Source organism: Mugil cephalus, chromosome 13 (assembly GCF_022458985.1).
Source record: "Mugil cephalus isolate CIBA_MC_2020 chromosome 13, CIBA_Mcephalus_1.1, whole genome shotgun sequence".
Taxonomy (NCBI): domain Eukaryota; kingdom Metazoa; phylum Chordata; class Actinopteri; order Mugiliformes; family Mugilidae; genus Mugil; species Mugil cephalus.
The window spans coordinates 25,246,068-25,267,167 of record NC_061782.1 but is presented as its reverse complement, the minus strand read 5'-3'; the positions used below and the strand labels follow the sequence as shown (position 1 = coordinate 25,267,167).

Here is a 21,100-nt window from a genome sequence, read left to right as displayed (position 1 = left end):
AGTACTAATCCGAAGAAGTTCTGACAGGTTACAGACCTATCATATCATTTCTGAGGCTTTGGCTCGGTGTCAACACAGAAAGAGAAAACTGCACAAGTCTGCCTATTACACCTTTTGATATTGTTGTTGTTCATGATTTTCATGCATCACGACCCCCTGTTATCATTTAAAGTATATGCTATGGAACATTTCATTTCCTCAAATGTGTCTGCATGAAAGAAAGAAAGAAAGAAAGAAAGAAAGAAAGAAAGAAAGAAAGAAAGAAAGAAAGAAAAAAAGAAAGAAAGAAAGGTTACAATAAAACATTTTAATTGAGCTGGTGTCCTATGGAAACATGTATGTTCATGTCTAATTCCTCCCTCTGTTATTTTGTCTTTTCTCCTCTCTGTTCCCTCAGGTAATCATTAGAACTTCCGTGGGTTCTGTATTTTTTCCAGACCACGGTCTGTGCTCTTTCCTCGCTTGCTGTAGTTTTGCTGTGTGAGTAAACATCAGGGACTGGCACACATCTCCCCTTTCGGTGGAATATTGATTCTTTAGTGAGGTGAAGAGCACACACTGTGACTGTTTCACCTCACTCCACAAAATAGGTCTGTAAAGAGCCACCAGGAGAATAGTTGCAGTCGGATCAGCAGGTTGAATTTGAAGCTCCTCACGGCTTGTTTTAGAGTTTGAAATCATCCCTCTTTCTCACTGGGGGTTTGTTTAATACAATAACACACAGTTGCTCTGCGTCTAATGAAGTGGTAATGCCTTTACTATTTGACTCCATTATTTTGTTGTTGTTGCTGAAGCTCAGACACTAATGAGGACCTTGTATCCTAAGGTGCCAACAATAATACAGAGCTTTAGCATTTCCAAATGTGTGTAAGGGATTAAAATAATCTCAGCCTGTTAGAGGTTCACTGACACTTATTTTCCTAACACTTTAAAATAACCAAACTAATGTCTAATAATGGAAATAAAAAAATAAATAATGGAAAATGTGTTCACCATGTTCTTAGTAGCTATATTTAAAAAGTGCTACACAAATAGTTTATTCTGATTATTGTTATTGTTAGTACTGGTAATAGTTTTATAAGTAGGCTGCTAGCAGTATAATTTTGTTTGTGGTTTAAAAGGATTCATTTTCCAGTCTGAACATACAATGAATATTACACCCCAATAAATGTAGGGTAGAATGAATTATTAAAGCAAAGTGGATATCTGACAGGAAAGCTTACTTTGATTAAAAGCTCCTCTCATGATTCTGGCTCATTTTGGATAGTTAATTATTCCTTGTTTGTTTCAAAAATGCTACTCTGTGTTTATTTCTCCAATCTGGGTTAAATTATTACATTAGTTACACTGTGAAATTGAATCTTGATTTGAGGTAACTGAATCAAGTTTTAATTTCATAGTGCATAATACCGTTAGAAAATTAAGACTAGCAGTTGGAAAATAAAACCTTCAGAAAATTTCAGAGTCTTCTTAAAATAATATACATTTAAAGCTAGTTATATAATTTTGTTATTTAATGACAAGTAATGAGAAATAATGAGAGTTATAAAATAGGTTTTGTTAACCTTCATACAGGATGACTTTTAAATATGTTCAATTTCTACATCTGTTCATGTTGTCACCTCTTATGTGTCCTCCCACTTACTTCCTCAAAATCCCATAAATACCAAAACATCTATACGAACAATAAAGAATTCTCCTGTGCTTCTTTGTGTACTTGTGCTTTGTGAGGTCAAATTGGTATGCTAGCATTAGCAGCAGAACTTCAGTTTCAGCTGTTCCAAGTGTGAAGATATATCTGACTTAGTTGAGTTTCCCTAGAAATCAGAGGACAGGAACAGTGGAAATGTCAGAGCCATAAACAGTAGCTGATGGGGATTGATGGGCTGCTAACGCCTCGTTTGTGGGTTTGCTGGGACACATCTCTCCTCAAGGCCCTTACGTAAACCTGGCACCGCTTCAGCCCGCGCGTCTGTAAATTCCTGCTGAGTTACTGGATAGCCTGTGGTTACCACTCAGAGTGTAGGTCAAACATATCAGTGAGCAGTCATCGGGAACATCTATATCTCCTCAGTTTCTCCCCTCTCCAGCCTACTACCTTTTTTCATCGTTGCGTAAGTGTTGCCATGGAAGTGAGTCTGGGTTTCCATGGCGCCATGCTCACCGTGTTGAGAACATCGTGTTTTGGCGCATGTCGCACAACTCACGCCACAGTGGTATAGATGTATAGATCAGAGATGTAGAGAGGTGTGTGCCATTGTGTTCAATGTAAAAGTCTGTTTGTAGTTCATAGAAACAAGTTTTTAATTGTTTTTTTAATGAGACAAAGCAGGCTACACCAGGAGAAAAAAAAGCTTGTTTTTGTTATAACAACTGCACTCTTACATACATGTTTTTACAGTCATGGACTCCTTTTGTATAACACCACACAAATCTATACTCAATGGCTTTTCAGTTTCACTTGAAAATTCTTGTTGTTGTTCTGATATATGTGTGTGTCTGAGTTGTTGTTTCTTTTCATTTTAAAGCTTGACGTTGTGTCCACTTTCTAGAACTGCCTTCCTCTCACCCATCCAATCCGACCTTTGACCTAAGACCTTCCAAGGGGAGAGGAATTCACAACAAAGTTTAAAGTTCCTAAACAATGTGCCAATAGGACATCAACCTAGGGCCTTTCCTTTTGAAGTACATGCTTTTCTCATCTTTAAAGTACTAGATTTTCATATGTTTTTATCACATACAAAACAAAAAAATGTTCATTATATACATCCTCCATTTTTTTTCATATTGCAACCACAGGTCCCTTTTCCTGCAAAAGTAGCAAAGCTCATATTTGATGTTATTTTGGGCCAGTCTGTTGACCACTAGTCCAGTTGAATCCTCCATGATGTATTTACCCTTGGTTTCTATGATTTCCCTAGCCATGCAGTTCAAAAGAAGAAAAAAAATATGAATAATGTGAATAATAATCTTTAGAAATCCTTTAAAGCAGTTGGTCAGTTCAGTGACAAGGTCTCACATACTGGAGAGCATTCCTTTGAAAAGCGGTGGTCCATCTGACCATGTCTGTTTGTTGTGTCAGTTTTGAAGATAATTCTCATTTTGTACCATCAAAACACAAACTGCCTGTGTGCTGCATATCTGGTAGCACAGGAGCACTGAAGAGATGTGAAGTGGGGTGATGGTGATAACGGCGGACAGTTGGTTGTGTCAAGGAACACAAGAAACACTTCATACTGGCCGGTCCACAGCATATTGGCAGGGACTCAGGTTGGACACGGGGTTCTGCACTGCCGGATAAGCGAAGTTGGTGTGCTGCTTGGCCTTGAGCCGCAGGCTGGCCAGGCTAGAGTTGCAGGTGTCTCTGTACATGTAGGGACTGGCTGTGGTGGCGTAAGGGCAAGTGGCTGCAGTCACAGCTACCGAGTTGAGCGCCGTGGGGCTGTTGAGGTTGTTGAGGTTGCCCAGGTTGTTGAGCCCAGTAGCAGGAACTCCGGTCACCGCAGAGGGAACCATACTAGAGGCCATGTTCATGGAGGGGATAGAGCTGGGGGGAGAGAACATGGGCTGGGATGACAGGGGGCTTACATTCATTGAGTTAAAAAATGGGAAACTTTTGGCAGAGAGTGGGCTGCTTGCTAGACTCTTGGTCGCCCAGTTGTTGTAGGAGTATCCCGTGTACATGTCATCATAGGGCTGCATGAGTCCATTGAACTGTGCACCAAAACCATTTTTGCATAACTCTGCCTGCTGGTTCCTCTCCCGCTTTCTCCACTTGGCACGGCGGTTCTTGAACCATACCTAGGAAACGAAAATGCAGAAAAAAATTACTCAGCACTCTATCCCTTTTTGACTTATAATGTGGGCATACCAACACAACGAAACCTAAGTTGTTTCCACTAGTCAGCCAGCACCTACCCTGGCTATTATGTTAATTTCGAACAATGTCTGGTTGCTTGATGCAGCCACTTCTCATACTGTAACAGTAACGGTTGAAGTTATGGCAAAAACTATGAAAGTAAAGGACCCAGCTCTCAAGCAGTGTAAGATTCTACTTTAGAATGAAGTGTTTATGTAAAGTTTTATAAAGTTTACGTTGGCAGTAGTCAATAGTAATAATAAAGGCTCGCATAAAAGTAGATGGCCTTTAATTGCATTTATTCAGAAACTGACTGGTGTATAGATGTTTTCACAACTTCACTTCCTCTCCATCATCTGACAACTTTCATTATTTCTACCAAGCTCATGTACAATGATATAAAACATAAATGTGCTCCCATTACAATGTTAAATGCGCATTAAATAAGTTACATAAAGATATTAACAGCCAGCTGATGCGCCCCCACTACACTGTAGATATGTCTCAAGACAGGGATGGCTAAATATATAAAATGTAAAACTTATAACAAGGGATGACATCAGTTAGGGCCGGGTCTGTACAGACATACCAGAACACTCCGTAGACCTTCCTAACCTCCTGAACCAGTTTTTTGCACACGTTCACACTAAGGATGGAAGAGCTGCTCCTCACACTACACCACCTGTTGGTAAGCAGGCACTGGTTTCACACCTTCAGAAAGTTCACACCAGGAACTGCGTCCGTCCGGACTGAGTGACTGGATGAACACTGAATGCATGCGCCTCTGTTCCAACATGCCTCAAATGTTTGTATGGTGTACAAGCAGTCAGAGTCTTATGGCTAATGGCCATTTGCTCTTATGCCAATAAACATGAAGTGCTTCAAGAAAGTGATGCTCTCACACATCAGCCCTATCATTTTCACCTGATCAAGACACCAACCAGAATTACTACTGAGCCACCTGTTCCACAGATTTAACACAATAAATTAAGCAACTGAGGCCTGGATACTTCTGGAGTCAGTCTACGGGATAGAGGTGTCCATCATTCTTCTCTGGGCCTAACACCCATCCTGGACCAAGAACCGCAACCATTAAACGCAAGTACGATCCATACCTGAACAGGCCTTGTATTATTCATCACTGCAAGTTCTAATAGCACTTTTATTTAATTCCTGTAACTTTATATCATACCACACACTGCGTATGTGTCCAGAAATTGTAGCATTCTTATCTGTTTTAGTATTGTGTACTACTATGCTAATTTTAATAGTGTTCTTTCTTTGCTTTATGACTATTGCACAAGTGAATATTTCAGCACAATTTCATTGTACAAACACATAATGACAATAAATCTCTTGCCAATCTCTTGAATTAATCTTATTTTTGAGCACAAGCAGAAAATAGAATGACTGAAGAAGTTATTCCCAAATGAGTTTTTCCTCCTGCAACTGTCAGGAGTCAATAAAGTCTAATTCTAAAACACATCCAGTCAGAGTATCCTAACCCCACTCAAATACTTTCTGTAATATTGTGTGCATATGTAGAATATTTGAAAGACATAATGATCCTAGAAAGTAAGTTGAAGTGTATCATCAAACAGTCATATTAGGGAAGGCTTATTAAAACTAATCATTCACTTATTTGGATAGTGAGATCCACATGAAAGAAATGTCAGGAAAGGGCAATCTTCACATTTGTCATTTTATGGTCCTATATTTAGAGGATATGAATTGGATTAAAGTTTAATGGAAAATCTAAATTGAGGGTTTTTAAAAATGACAGAGCCAAGTTCCACTGTGGGTTAAGTTCTGGACAAACTTTTTCTTTGAAATTAACATGAAGAGTCACACTGCAGTCATCTGTTTCTCTTTTATATGTGTTTTATATTAAAATGATTTGGTATCAGAAGTTTTTATCTCTTTAATCCATCAAAGAGTTTTACAGACCATTGTTGTTATATTGACACTCTGCCGCCCCCTTGGCATACAGGCTGTGTATCATTTAATCCACTTTTATTATAGTAACAGAATGCTGTTGACCATTAATATGGTCAGTATAAAGTGCATGACTGTAAGTTTTCCATCACACTCAGTGACAGCCGGGGAAACCCCATGCTGAAGGACAGAAGCTACCCAATCTTTGTCGTGACACGGAGGCAATGCTGTTAGTAGGTTCAAGTAAGACACTGAATGTCAAGGTTGTTCCAGTGGAATACGATCAAAAACTTCAAGAAAATAGGTTGAAAAGCTTTCTCCAAAAAAACTCTGGAATGTATTTGTTGTGAATGATTAAAGAATGACAGACTGGTGAGTGTAAATCTTGCCTGTCACTACCTTAAGAGAGTAACTGAGGACAACTTGATGAACAAATGATTTAGATTGGTTTGAACATTTGATATTCAGAGGTCCTAATACTGAAATACCGACAAATTCAGGCGCCCATTTCAAATGAACGTAAAACATACTTGATTACCTTAGCACACTGTTAAGATACACACTAGAATACACACAGCTATAAAACATGTCATATACTGTATATTTGTAGTTTGTTTGATTTTAAAATCACTTCCTGTCAGTTCAGATTCCATTGGAATAATGAATACTAATGTAACATTTATCTGATGTCTCAGATGTAGCTATATTCCACTGACTTTTCCATCTTTTCTTCAGTTATTACAAACATTCAATTACTACAACAAAACTTTAGGAACAAACTGAAAAATCTTGGCATGGGGTGAACATATTGCCACAAAATGAGTGACTGTATACAGCTCCATCACTGGTTCAACATCTAGCAGCCTTTTAAATAGGAACCCTGCCACCGCCAACCTCCCAGTCCAGATCATTAAGTCCAACAACTAAACCCTCCGTGCCGAACAATCGTTAATATATTTTAGTTGGTGACAAATTGAGGAAACACAGTTTCATGTGAGATATTATAATCCACGTGAGTGCAAAATAAATTTAGACATTTAGATGGATGGTAATCATTGGTTAAAAATGCAGGACTTGCCTAAACTGTCATGCAAATACCTTCCCACATGCATATATTATAAAACAGCAAAATAACTAGAGGAGATGGATGAATTTTTGGGGGGCTCTTGGCCTATTCTATTCATGTATCCATTATCTGTCTTAGCTGGACCCCAAGAATAAGAATTCATATTAAACTGTTAGCCTTCTAACACATAAAAAGACAGTGTCGGTTGGTGGCCATTATCTGCAATATAGCTCCACAGTGTTAGTATATTAATGCTACTTTACTCAAACACAATTGCAATTCGATTTAGCTACAGAGCCCAAACCCCAAAAAGCATAGCTACAGTTTGTGTGACTCATTCTCAATAATCTATAACATGATTTTAATAATAATTAAAAAATTTTAAAAAAATCACACATTGCTTCAAAGCTCTTCACTGTCATTCCAGTTTACATATCCCAGACCCCACACATAGTGTTACCCTTATGTTTGATCACGCTGCAGCTCCTTGACAAATCACGAGAATCAAACTGAGTATTTGGGGCATCTAGTAGCCTACCCTGTAGTAATGCAGGGCATTAAAAGGGCGACTGATGGACATCACGAATGAGACAATGTGTAGTCTGTTGTCCCTTCAAAATAACAACGAAGAGTGCGTGCTATGTGACCTTTCTTCCAGCCAACATTAATTTGATCCATTACTTGTCAGGCAGTCTGCCGATTGTATTGTCATCCATCAGAATGTGTGTCCTCCTGCTCCATATAGCTACAGTGACCAAACCACTGGGTGTGGCCACACTCTGGTGTACCTTTGACATTTAAGTTTAGAATGTAAATCAAGTTTTGGCAGAGGTGAATAAAACAACTTACCTTCAAGAAAATATTTGTATTTTCATGCCATTCACTAATGACACGAGGAGTAACTGATTTCTATAACCTGACTGAAGCCTAAACAACTACAAATCAGAGACAGAAGGTCACAGAAACATGTACTGGCCAATGCAAAGTCTTGGCATATTGTTGTATTCTGGCAAAAGCTTGGTATGATTTGTTTGCCTGTGCTGTTTGGCTCCTCCTTTCACTGTCCTGCTGCGCAGACAAACTGGCAACATTAAAATGAAGGAGATCACCAGAATTTTTTCTGCAGCATTTAAGTCAGTGAACCTGAGAGGAGATTCACTAGCTGAAAGGAAAATGGCTCTATCAGAGGAACTGAAAGTAAAGAACAAACTTAGACCATCTGCATGTAGCCGTGTTTCACAGGCATTCTAAACAATGTGACAATCATGTCATCACTGAAAAGAGAAAATATAACTCAGTCAGGACTCTCTATTCTAGTCAGACTGTAGTAGAGCTTGTGTACCCACCCTGACCCGTGCCTCTGTGAGGTTGGTCCACACTGCGATCTCCTCTCTGGTGCTCATGTCTGGGTAGCGGTTTCTTTGGAAGGTGGCCTCCAGCTCCTGGAGCTGCTGGCTAGTGAAGTGTGTCCTTTGCCGGCGCTGCTTCTTCTTCAGAGAGCCGTCCTCAGCGCTTGACTCATCAAGCTGGTTCTGGTGGGATTTCTCTGTGTCTGCACACAGACAAATAAAACGTTCTCAGTATATGGACAACGGGAGGATGAGAGTAGACGGGGTGGCGTGACTTGCAAATGGTAATAAAAAACAACCTTCAAGCTTAAACAATTTCATGACCACAAATTCCACAATTGTGTAAAAACTGGGCAACATTACAAGTGAGCAAACACCATCTACTGATGCAGATGTGCTGTTGGAAGCTCCGTAAAATTCAAAGATAACCTTGAGCTTAGACTTTTTATGTTAATCAAAGAGAACAAATATCTATTTATTTGTATTGACTGCAATCTTTTCAACTTGAGTAACAGAGTGGTTATCTTCATTAATACTTTCTAATTGATGGAGTCCTCGTAACACATAATAATATAATTCTTGAAATAACAATGCAACTTATATCATTCCATCACTGGGTCGTTTGCATGCTTGTAGATATGTACATAATGCCTGAAATATTAGTTATTACAATTATGTGACTGTACTGTGTAATATATGTTTGGTAAATAGTAAATCATCTTGTATTTACATAGTGATTTTCTGACTATTGGTACTCAAAACACTTCCCAGTCACAGTCACATCTACCCATTTGTTCACACAAGCACACACCCATTCACACACTAGTGAATAAGGACACTTTACCATGCGGTCCATGTTCCAAGGATTAGCAACTAACCCTCTGCTCCATGGACAAGTGAAACAACATCAGCTGAGTGAGACACTTACTTGGTGTTCAAATATTTGCAAAAGCAAGAATCTTACAACCACTGCTTTTAATGTATATTCCAACATACAAATGTACAAATGAAGAAATGTGTTATTGGAACTACATGGTGAGATATGCTGCCACAGCTTGTAAATCTGTTTTACTGCACAGTAATATTCAGCGTCATGGTACTCATGTGACACAAGCAACTGTGTGAAAGCTGATGGATGAAGGAAGTTTTATTATACTGAAAATTAAAATATATTTTGTTCATATGTGAATCAACTGAAGAAAATAAATGACTGATCTGCTGATCATTTATTCCACAGTTCTTGTGCTAATTATTAAACAATTAAAGCCATTATAAAACCAGTGTTTTAATTGTGTCATTTCATGGGCGTCAGTGGTCATTGTAGAGGACATAGGTTCAGTCTTATCAGTGTTTGTACCTGGAAGAATTATGAAAGAATGTCTTCACATATAGATACTGAGGTGGGACCACGATATAGAATAATACAGAAAAAGTCCATGGGACAAAGTGGTGCTACCTTGAATACATTTCTAATATCGGGTGTTGGTAAAGACCAAAAAACGGAATTCACTATTTCTTTATTCATTTTTTAATCAACGAACTAATGTTACTGCTGCATAAATGTGGTGGATGCAATATTTCCCTCTGAAATGTAATCTACACTCAGTCCTTTAATTTACTGAATTTGTATTGAAATTTATTCACAGCATGTAGAGTTGGGTGGAATTTGTGACAGTTTAATATGTCAGTAAAACAATAATTGACAAGAATCTATTTAGACAAATTTAAGCATAAAGTCCAGTCACATATGGAAATAGCTGGAGGTTTACCTGGAAATATTTTTGTACATTTCCTTCTTTCTATGATTCACACTGGCATGTCGAATCCTCTTTCAGAAAAATATCACAATAAAGTATTCAAAAGCATCTAAACTCTGTGGTTTTGAAGACAAGTGGGACACTACAGTTCGGAATGTAATTTATTGCAGAAAGCAACATAAGCGTGAACCCTTGGTAAGCCCAAACACATTTACATGTGAAGCAGCGCATTACTCTGACACCTTTCACCCTGGATAGAATCAGTGATATCCAGTCCCATTTGAAAACAATACTCCCACCTCAAACATCCTCTGAAATCCCTCCATCCTGCTGGAAAATGACAAAAGTGTGACACTGCCACGAGAGAATGATTGTAAACACTGCATTACATTTAAAGATGTGCAGAAGCAGTGAGTGACTGCATGTGGCCCCCAGCGAGTATTGAGGACCACACATTCATGTTATGTCTGCCAGTGCTCCTCTCTGCCAGATCTGACTCCCACAATTTGAGGACCTCACAGAAAGAAGTGAAATTAGTTGGCCAGCTAATCCTGTGGATCAGGCTTTTGTGACTGGGGCAGGTTGGGCTCTGTTTGGCGAGGGCTTAGCTCTCTGGGAGCAGTTCGAAATGATCAGCAGGGTTTAAAAAGAGGCTCCACAGGGCCACCAGCAAAACCAATAAGGGCCAGGCTGAGGCTGTTATCTGGCAGTAAACTGACACTGGGTAAGCTGTCACTTAAGGCCAAAGTCTATATCACAATACAGAGGAAAGGGCAGTCTTTTGACGCAACCAACAAAAGGAGCAATCTGACTGATAATGTGCCGACATGACAGAGCCATTCCAGGTCAGCTTCTCAGGGTGCTTTAATGTGGAAAACAACTTCAAGAGGCTCTTAACCAAATAACTATAGAAAACCTGGAAAAACAACATGGGTCAGAACAGACACGCATTCACAGAAAAGGCTGTGTAAATTTAAAAAGCAATGATGACCACATATCCCATATCGCATTCATTTTTTTTTTGTCCCAACTGATGCTCTCATAGGCAGCTAACCACACTCGCTCTCAAAGAATAAGCCAAAGTCAGGTTATATGGGATCTGCTCCTTTTTTATCAGAGAAAACATTTATTATAATAGAACACACTTGGGCCATTCAGTAATGGATCATTGCCTCCAGCAAAGGCTTCAGCTGTGGTAAGGTGTGGCAGCGATATTGTTTCTCAGAACAATAAAGCCTGGATTTAAGACAGGAGAGCAAAGGCAAACTTTAAAGTGTAAGAAATGTAATTCTGAAAAAATGAAGAATAGGGATAACACAAGAGTTGTTCACTGCGTGAGCAACTCTTTCCAGAGGAAAACGTCAAAAATCATAGGTTCAAAGGTTGTCTCTCATCAGAAACATCATTTTGCAATCCCATTTATTTTTAAAGTGACTCCAGGACATGACTTCACACAATGTTCTGTGTGTGAAACAGCTGAACGAGACGGGCCACAGCCAGGATTATCCAGTCACTCATGTCAGGGCATCCCTAATGAATCCCTTACTTGTCTTACAGAGTAGTGTATCACTTTGTGTTGATCGCTATACCAGTACAAATAAGTTCAAATGTGGACTTTTTTTGTACCACAAATAAGAGAATAAATATTTTTCATATTATTCAATATTATTATATTTTTACATTTATATTTAAAGAAAATAGGATAAAGATAAAGAAAAAAATGAATATACCCTGAGGGCTTGTTTTAGAATCAGTCCAGACATTTGGTATGAGCATAAAAGAAGGTCCCTCCACACTGTAAAGCATCTTTTTGCACCGCAATTCTCTCCAAAATAGTTTGTGTCTGACAGTTTGTTAGGACTGGATCCTTAGCCACACTCACTTAGCAGTTAGATTGGGTTACGCACGCATAAACACACTCACTCACACTGCACCAGAAACAGACTGAAGGCTGGAGACAGGCTGGACGAGGCATAAAGGAAAACCTTCAGATCCAGATGATTAACGTAACCGACAGTTTAAAGGCAGTGCACACAGGAAATAAAAGAGTTAAGTACAGAAATTAAAAATGAAATACAATAGAAAATCATGCGCCCAAACCACCAACCAAACAACCATCCACGCAGGTGTAGCGTGTACACAGGCACGAGTGGCAATTTGCGTAATTTCGTGAAATCTATTCCCCGATGAAGGCCTTGAGATGAAGCTTAGTGGCCATTGAGCTGCTGTTTTGTCTAAACACATTTTAGGCCTACAGCAAAAAAAACAAAAACAAAAAAAAAAAAAACAAAAAAAAAAAACCCTGTGCTGTGTTTATTTAACTTATTGTGTTATTCGATTATTATAAATCTACCTGCGGTGTCCCACCGATGAAGGGGTAGGTCTTGGTTTTATTTTAAAGTAGTCTACGCCGGATGAAGTCACGGCGCCGGCCTCAGAGTCGCATTCAGGAGAATTTCGTTTCTTACGTTTCCTTCTTTTGCATTTCATTTTCATATTCAAGGTCAGAAGGGTTTCTATTTGATTACGGCCCACGTTCGCTGGCCTGATGAGGATGCCGCATAACATGGGACACAAGCAAGCCTCTAATTAAAAAGGCTTTCATTTTATTTCATTCCTATAAAAAGGGGGGATCTTTATTATTATTATTATTATTATTATTATTATTATTATTATTAGCTATTAGCTATTAGCTATTAGTCATTTGAAGCAGACTAAATGCTGTGAGCGCAACAGTCCATTATGCATTAAAGCATAATATAACAAGTTCTTGGTTCTGGGGCCATACCGCAGGCCTTTACACAGACATTATTTATTTATACCAATCATATTAGTGGCTAGTATCGAATATTTCATGCATGCACAGAATTAACCTAGTCCGATATTTTCCACAAATAGTCGGAAATATAGTGCGAAAACAAGTCAATGTTTTTGCGATTTTTCTCGCGCATTCAGACACGACATGAGAAGAAGACATGAGCAATGTTTCGGTTGAACTGACCGCTGTTGTCCTGGCCTTTACATCCCTGGTCGTGCTGCGGTGTTCCGGAGTCTGAGAGCGACAGCGCCGGGCTGCGGGCTTCACTGTCCGTCAGCAGATTAAAATCCATCCCCAGGCTCTGCACACAGACACACAGATACACAGAGACACGAACAGATCAGGAGGCGTCTTCCTCCCAACTCTCACACTCAGTGACAGCCAGTTGAAAGTACTAATTATAAAAAGGCCGATATTTGTCTTCATCAGAGAATTGTGATACCCTATAGCCTAATGCTTATTAATATTTTTATTTCCGTGAAGATTCGTGTTGAATAAAGAAAAAAAAATTTATTTCCCAATACAACACAGGACACTTCCCAGTTCTCTCTCTCTCTCTCTCTCTCTCTCTCTCTCTCTCTCTCTCTCTCTCTCTCTCTCTCTCTTATATATATATATATATATATATATATATATATATATAAAATAAAAAATAAAATAAAACAAATCTCATAACAAGACAAATAAAAGACAAAGAAGAAAGAAGGACAGTGGATTCACAATGCAAAACAGGCCTACAACAGCAGCTCTAACATGAACACATTTACATGTTTTTGTAAGCAGGGGTGACACATACAAGCACAATAACGTCCACAGCATTTCTATATTTGTTCAATCAAAACAATAAATTCCTCCTGTGTTAATTTAAGAGTATTTGGTGTCTTTTGGTTGGGGGGTACCTGTCCTACTTGTGTCCCTCTGTCCCTCCCGAGACTCATTCCATCTGGGGAAAGGGTCCGTTTATTTAAATCAATACAGGCTCTAGTTGACGTGGGTTTGGATCTATTTGTTTTATTTGTTGGCACATTCTGATTCTATTTTCTCTTCGATCTTTCCATTCACCCGTGGTTGTGATTGTCATCCCAATCCCGTTTATAGCAGGCTGACATAAGCAGCTATAATCAGACTTGCCTTGCCTCTATTTTGAGTTACAATGGGAGAGCAATATGGTCCCAAAATACACCATACATACACGATGACATTTCCATGCCAAATTCAAGCCAGAGGGGTAGACGTGTTGCTCAATGGAGCGCCTCAAAATAACTCTCCCTTCATTTATCTCAGAGCAGTAAACACCTTGACGATGTTGGAGGGGCATACGCTGAGAGAGGTGTGGGATGATTCATGGCTTCAGTCCCAATAAAGTCTCAGTTTGACTTTAGGTGTATGATTAAAAGGAAAAAAACATCCTTGTTCAGGACGACAGCCAAGGATGCAGCATGCAAATATGTCCAGTGATGTCCTCCAGTTACTTTATTGTTGTAACGTGATGTCAGGTTAATGCTGGCAAAGCACTAAACTGAAAGCAAAGACTTACAAAGAACTGAAAGGGATGAAGCACCCTGCCTGGGTTCAGCACTGTGCCATTGTTTAGCCCTGATTTCTATTTACTTTTCATTTTCCAGGAGTCCACTGAGTAAATCTAAAATCTACTAGTTCAGAGCAAGGTCTTAAGGCTGCCACGGGCTACAATGCATTCATGTCATCAAAGATTTTCAAATGTGATAGACCTCCAGTCCTCCCTCAGGGCAGGGCTTGAACCGTCCCTCTTGACTGTTTGGATGTTGCTAGTCGCTCTGTGTGCAGCCGTTGTGGTTACAAGCTTTATACTTAGAAGCAGCAGATTTAGATTTTCGGGGGAATGCATATTTGTCACCACCCCTCCAGCCCTCACCTCTCCTCGCCCCAGGAGAACTTGTCCTCAGTACATCTGCAGCTCTGTTGAAGATTCATGCAAAAGTCAAAGTAAAGTGAGTAAAAAAAAAGCCCGATTGTTTGTCAGTGCATGTTGCTGAGTATTTTCTTCTTTTTGAAAGCAATGCCGTGATGGGTATTTTGCAATTTGGTGGTATCATGCATATAATGACAATAAAGACTTTTCCTATTTCAACCTCTGATCATTTAGAGGTCTACATTGCTGTGATACGAACTTTGTACAGTACGGAGTATGCAGTCAACCAATCTAAAGTAACAAGCGCATAACAAACATTCTGACTGCAGGAATACCCTTCATTCAAAACATCATTGTGCTGATTCAATTTCTCATGAAAATGATAAGATGTATGAGATGTATACTTTTATTTTATTCATGTAGGAGTGAAGAAACTTAGTAGAATTCATTTTATAACAAAATCTGAGAATGATAGTAAATACGTGTTGATCCACAGGTTTCAAAAGTTAACACATCATTACTTTTGATCATAAACAAATGTTTTCTCTTAGACTCATCCTAACCCACACTTAAAATGTGTCAGTGGCTCTGACAAAGCAGCATAATGCAGCATTAGGTCAACCTGCATTATTCTGATTAAAGGTTTAGCACCTTATTACAGCTGAACATCTGTGACATTTGATAGGTGAATCAACATTTTCTTTTATCAAACACGCCTCCTGGCCACTGTCTTTTGTGTTATTTGCCAAACGGACAGCATCTCAAGCCCTCAAATTCACATTTATCTCGTCACAAGTAAAACTTGCAAACATCTTCAAAGACAAGTCCCTCATCTGTTTTTTGTTGAGCATCCGTGAGAATGACTGTAACGTCTCACAAAAGATTAGAGGACAGGAAAGGGGGGTTTCTGCAGTCATCCAGAGACCATTGCTGCATCTCTGGGAAAAAAAGATGCAAGACTGAGGATAAGGTCAAGTCTCCCAGTGGAGAGATTACCTAGTAAGCACACTGCCCCTGTGTAAGGGCTTTGGATTAATAAACCTCTGATATGGATTTGTGGGTTAAAGTTGACTTTTGGGTCAGAAAGATCAGCTTTCCTCTTGTTCATAACCACATGAATATTGTTCTTTTTTCATTTGGTTAAGTGGAATCACTCAGTAACAGGAAATATCTGTCTCTCTCCTTTGCGAACGCATACAGTACCAAGCAAATGTGACCCTCATCTGACTATTAATATATTCATATTTGTCTTACATTTGTCACATTTTGTGCTTGATTTGTTTTTAAACAGCCCTGATCTGACATTTCAGTGAGCTTTACGTGACAGAGCAATGCTCTGTGTTCACACCATAAAACGATAACAGATGCATGCTTGATCTAAGTGCGTACTGCTTTTGCTTTTCCTCAAGAACAATAAACTAGTTTCATATCTCAGTATATGTATCTCAGCACTAACATACTGCAAAACAATTTAATGATAAATGTATAACTAATAAATAGACAACTCGATGTAAATACGTGTTGAGTCCCTTCTCTGATTTTTAAAATTCAATAACACTCCACAAAAGGGCCCCAAATGGCTGCGGGAGCAGTTTGCTCAGGGTACTTGCCTGGCAGAGCAACAGCTGTCCCTTTGTGAGCACACAACCCAGGTATAGTGTCTGCAGGGTCCAGTATTTTTGTCAGAAATCCAAATGTGAGCCAGTCCAGGGTACTATAACCACTATGTCAGTGATGGATGGACAGACGGCCTGATGTCAGCGGTGGAGAGAGCCGGCCTGATGACAGACGGTCATTTTGCTCAAATTAAGAGCACTTTGACCCCCTCTGCCTCTGCTCAATGAGCTTTGACTGAGCACTAAGACTGGCCACTGTGCTGCAGATCTGTGTGACAGTAGTTCACCCAATGAGCTCACTCGTAAAATTTAAGAGCCCGTTTGATACGGTTTCATTGGACAGGGGCTTCACATGGACCAGACCATTTCCTGGAGTTTTCGTGGCACTCAATACAGCCACCTTTAAGTCCACGTCCTCCCAACATGCTGTTCCGACGCAACTACATTTAAATGAAGTCTAAACACTGATGGGATGGGACGATGTGTGTGAACGCAAATCAACAGCCAGATGAGAGTCTACGGTTTGCATAAACTGGAGCGCTTTGCATAAAGAGTAGCCCGGTGACACCGATCTCATTAAAACAGGCTATATATCTGGCGATAATAATAAAAATTAATAATGGAAGCAAAAAAATCCTTTCATTTTTTCGGGAGATTGCCGGGTCCATCTGGCGGTGCGCGCCGCAGACTGCTTGCGTTTCCACGGACTGCAGGCATTAGCCCGGGAATTATTCATAAACGCGTCGAGAATTAATTCCCGGGATTAAGAGTTGATTAAGATGTGTGTCACTTTGCTGTCTGAGAACTTATTAAGGGCCTCCTCGAAGAGGCGGCAGATGGAATTTCAGTCCAATGTTTGTAGATGTTAATTTCTGCCCTCCTAGAACAGCCATTTGCATATGATTGAGGGAGTGAGGCCGAGGCAGTCCTGCAGCAGAATCACCGGGAAATAATTGGCTGTGCAAGCCCACGGAAGTCCTCAGCAGTGATTAACACAGAGCCTTTCCACATCAAGAATTTATTACGGCTGATCGAAAAAAGAATTCACCGGTTGGACTCAGGCTTGAGCCCAACAACTTTTGTAATTTCGAAATACAATCACTCCGCCACTCACAGTGCATTTTACATGGTAGTAAGTTGCTGCGTGTTTATTAAAAGTGGTACCTTTAATTTTAGATAAGATTTTGAGAAGGGGTTGCTAGTAATAGTTATTAAGAATTTGTAGAAATAACATAGTTGTGTAAATTAAATATTACGACTTTGAAACATCCAAATGCACAATCTTGGCTGCAGGTTGTAAGATTATTTTAACAAACACAATTGTGAGATAAGGTCAAACAAAAGTTATATAATATCACGATAATAATAATAATAATAATAATAATAATAATAATAATAATAATAATAAGCTTCCCCTACTAAAAGTGCAATGAGAGTGTCATCTCGATTGTCATCCCGTTTAACTTACTGACTGTTGCAGTCTTGGCCTCAGCACAGCAGCCGGCGCCTCTGCACGGTTTGGTGATAAACATTGCATTACCCCGAGGCCAAACGTGAATTTAAACAAATCCTATTTTCATATGTCCTGGCCTTGGAACAGATGCAAACGAAGCTATAAACTGGAGGCCCAAGGGAGGAAATCTATCCTGGTGTTCCTGGTAAGTAAATTGGTCTTCTTCTTCTTTTTATTTATTTATTTATTTTTACGTTATTTTATTTTTATCGTTTTTTAATACCTGTATTAATAGGAGGTTTATAACACACACTTATAGGTAAAATATAAATAGTTTGTTGGACGAAACCGGTTCAACCCTTACATGTGAACTAGGCCTTTTATTCAGAAAACATTACATAAATATAAACGTAACGTAACGCTTCTGACTTACAAGTTGCGCAAGGTGAATTTGTCTCGGCCTATTAACTGTATTTTAAATAAATTCGATTTATTTATTTTTTTTCATATAGGTTATGCAGGGTTTTTATTCTACTTATTTTGAAAGACTGGGGCCTCATGTTTAATAATGCACTAGCTTCGTATTAACGTCAACGGCAATAAGAAACTAGAATATTTTCAAATTAAATTTTTATCTAAACATCTTTGGATTTTTTTTTTCTAGAAAACTACGGGATGCAGCGGAGAGTCACAGCTATTGTGTAAAATTATACTTTTATCCCGTTGATGTTCTAGTCAAATTCCAAGGCCAAGATTGAAGATCACCTCTGGGAAAAACGCTAAAAAAACACGGCATTTTTTGTCCATCCGTCTTTGCAGTATGGATGCACATTTAACGTGAGTGAGACCGAAGTTGTCGGTACAGTCAGTGTGATTGTGTGTGCACGCGTGGTGGTGGGTGCGCACATAATTTTTCCCCTGTTGTCTCCTGGCGCCGCAGCCACCTGCCACCTATCAATTTTATTCACATCCCACATTTTTTAGTCCTCCCGAATATTTTTTAATCATTTCCGTCACGGCGAAATTGTGCAGGAACCACACCAGATTCCACGATAATTCCGAGGAATCGCTCTCTCTCTCTCTCTCTCTCTCTCTCAACACACACACACACACACACACACACACACACACACAACACACACACACGTACACACACGCACGCACGCACGCACGCACGCGCGCACACACACACACACACACACCAGCAACGGAACGACGATGGCAAGTGATAGTGATATTGCCACTTTATACACTGAGAATCAAATTGCAAATTGTAACAAACTTAGAAGAGAGTTAGCCCCTCATTCCATTCACGTGCTATTTTGGCAGCTTTTACGCACAAATAAAATTGGAGACTACGGGATGGAGCCCAGACGCGCACGCACAAGATGAGATGAAAGAAAGAGAGAAGTTTTTTAAAAAAAAAAAAAAAAAAAAGAAGAAGAAGAGAAAGGGGAAAAATGTGGTTAGTTTCACTTACGTCGAATCCCGACGTGATTAAATTAATCCGTGGAAAAGGAAAGGAGCTTTGCTTCGGGCAGATGGGTGTCCTGGGCCCAGGTTTGCTGGTGACATGGACAAAAAGTTCTCCGGTGCGTCAGAAAGTCACAAAAAGATGCCTGCCACTCAGTTTCCTTTTTCTTCCTGCTCTTCTTCTGCTGCCCTCTGTGCTGTCAGACATGAAGGCTGTGGAGGAGTGAGGCTTGATCCCCACAGAGTATAGGGGAAGGGGAGGGGAGGGGGTTAACTCCATGCTAAATATTGTGTGTGACAGGTCCACTGTAGAAAGGACGGCCCCTTTCTCTCTCTCTTTCCCACTCTCTTTCGTTGAGAACACATGGGGAACACACGCACGCGTACACACATGCACACGCCCCCCCATCCCCATCCCCTCCCAGTGGCATTATGTCTACAAACGCTCTCTCCATCTCTTTCTACTTGCACTCTCCACGCTGCAGCTTTTTACTGCGCTGTTGTTAATTCAGACTGCAAAGACGCCGGGACTTGCGGCACGGACTCCAGGTGCACACCTATTTATTGTTTTTTATTAGTTTGTTTGTTTTAAATGAACAGGTCCACATACTGATTTCATCGTCATTTTCCATTATGGCAGAAGCCTAAAGATTTGAAAAAGGAACTAAATAAACTAGAAAAGGAACATGAGGAACCAAATTATCTGTGTTTGCTGTGGATGATTTACAGTTTTAAGGGAACGTTATGTAAATACTTTTTAAAATCCTAGTGAGTAAATTGAATAAACAATGGACATGCCATGGCTGGAAAATATCAAAATGACAGATAAAGGTTTAGTATTGGGAGACGTTTAGGTGTAAGTGAATGGAGTTGGGGAATAAGTTAATGGAAGAAACAGAGACATCCAAGTGATTGCTAAAGGTAGATAAGTTCTCAAGAACAGTTTGAGAAATGACCGTGAGGGAAGCAGTTGAAATGTCAATGGAAACAGAAGTGGTAAATGTAATTGGAACCAAGTGCAACTTTCTTTGAGACATGTCCGGTCCAAATGCTTTAGTTCAGTTAAATGCTTTGGAGTTTAAGCAAAACCAGCCTATAGAATAAAATACAAGGAGGGCCACATATCCTCACGGTTCATGAATACAACTCCATCTCCAAAGATAAAATAAAATTAATACTTAGTCTTCGACAAAACTTAAATGAAAGTAGGAGTGTTTCAAGTCTTTTAAACTGACTTTAGTTCGGTTTACTTGTACAACATACAGTGACAAATATCACTTAAAGGCAAAACACATCAAGGCTGCAAAATATTCAATTAATTGTCCAAGTTCATTGACTGAAAGCTTTTGATTTTAATTGATCTAAGTGTAACTGATAAACTGAGCTAGAAATATTAAGTGTCATCAGTAAGCCCGCTTCGCAGAAATACACTCAAGGTGCCCTTTGGTGTACGGACAGAGAGGGTCTGTAACTGACTCCCGTGTTAACCCACCCTCTGCAGTGTTAGATGCCACGAGACCGTAGCCAAATGTTGTGCTGTTCTTGTTGCTGTCACTCCTTTTCAGGCAATAATACGTTGTCTTTCTACAGGGTGGTCTATATTAACCCAGAGCCATATTCTTTCCTGAATGTTAAACCCACCTCCCAGGAGGTTTTAACACTCAGTGAAAACAAATCCAGATGAAATAATTTTGATGACTCCACAAAAGACTGCCTTCTATGGACTTTGTCTGTAGTTTTGAAGTGGAAGAATTCCCAAAATGTTGCAGATTAATATCAGAGTCAGTTGTACATCGGATGCATCATAGCACCAGTGCCAAAGGACAGGATAATGCATTTCTAGCAGTTTTGACAATGGTTGTATTTTCTCCCTAAGAATGTGA

At 39.6% G+C, this 21,100-nt stretch overlaps 1 protein-coding gene across 1 annotated transcript; it reads right to left on the bottom strand.

The window, feature by feature from the left end:
* Positions 1-2,296: 2,296 nt before the first annotated feature.
* On the bottom strand, positions 2,297-19,461 carry pitx3 (paired-like homeodomain 3). Its single transcript, XM_047602192.1, has 4 exons — positions 19,225-19,461; positions 12,968-13,085; positions 8,207-8,412; positions 2,297-3,801 (listed from the first exon to the last, which is right to left on the bottom strand). Exons 2-4 carry the CDS (start codon positions 13,074-13,076, stop codon positions 3,232-3,234), a joined length of 885 nt encoding a protein of 294 aa, XP_047458148.1. The 5' UTR covers positions 13,077-13,085; positions 19,225-19,461; the 3' UTR covers positions 2,297-3,231.
* Between the last annotated feature and the right edge of the window lie 1,639 nt (positions 19,462-21,100).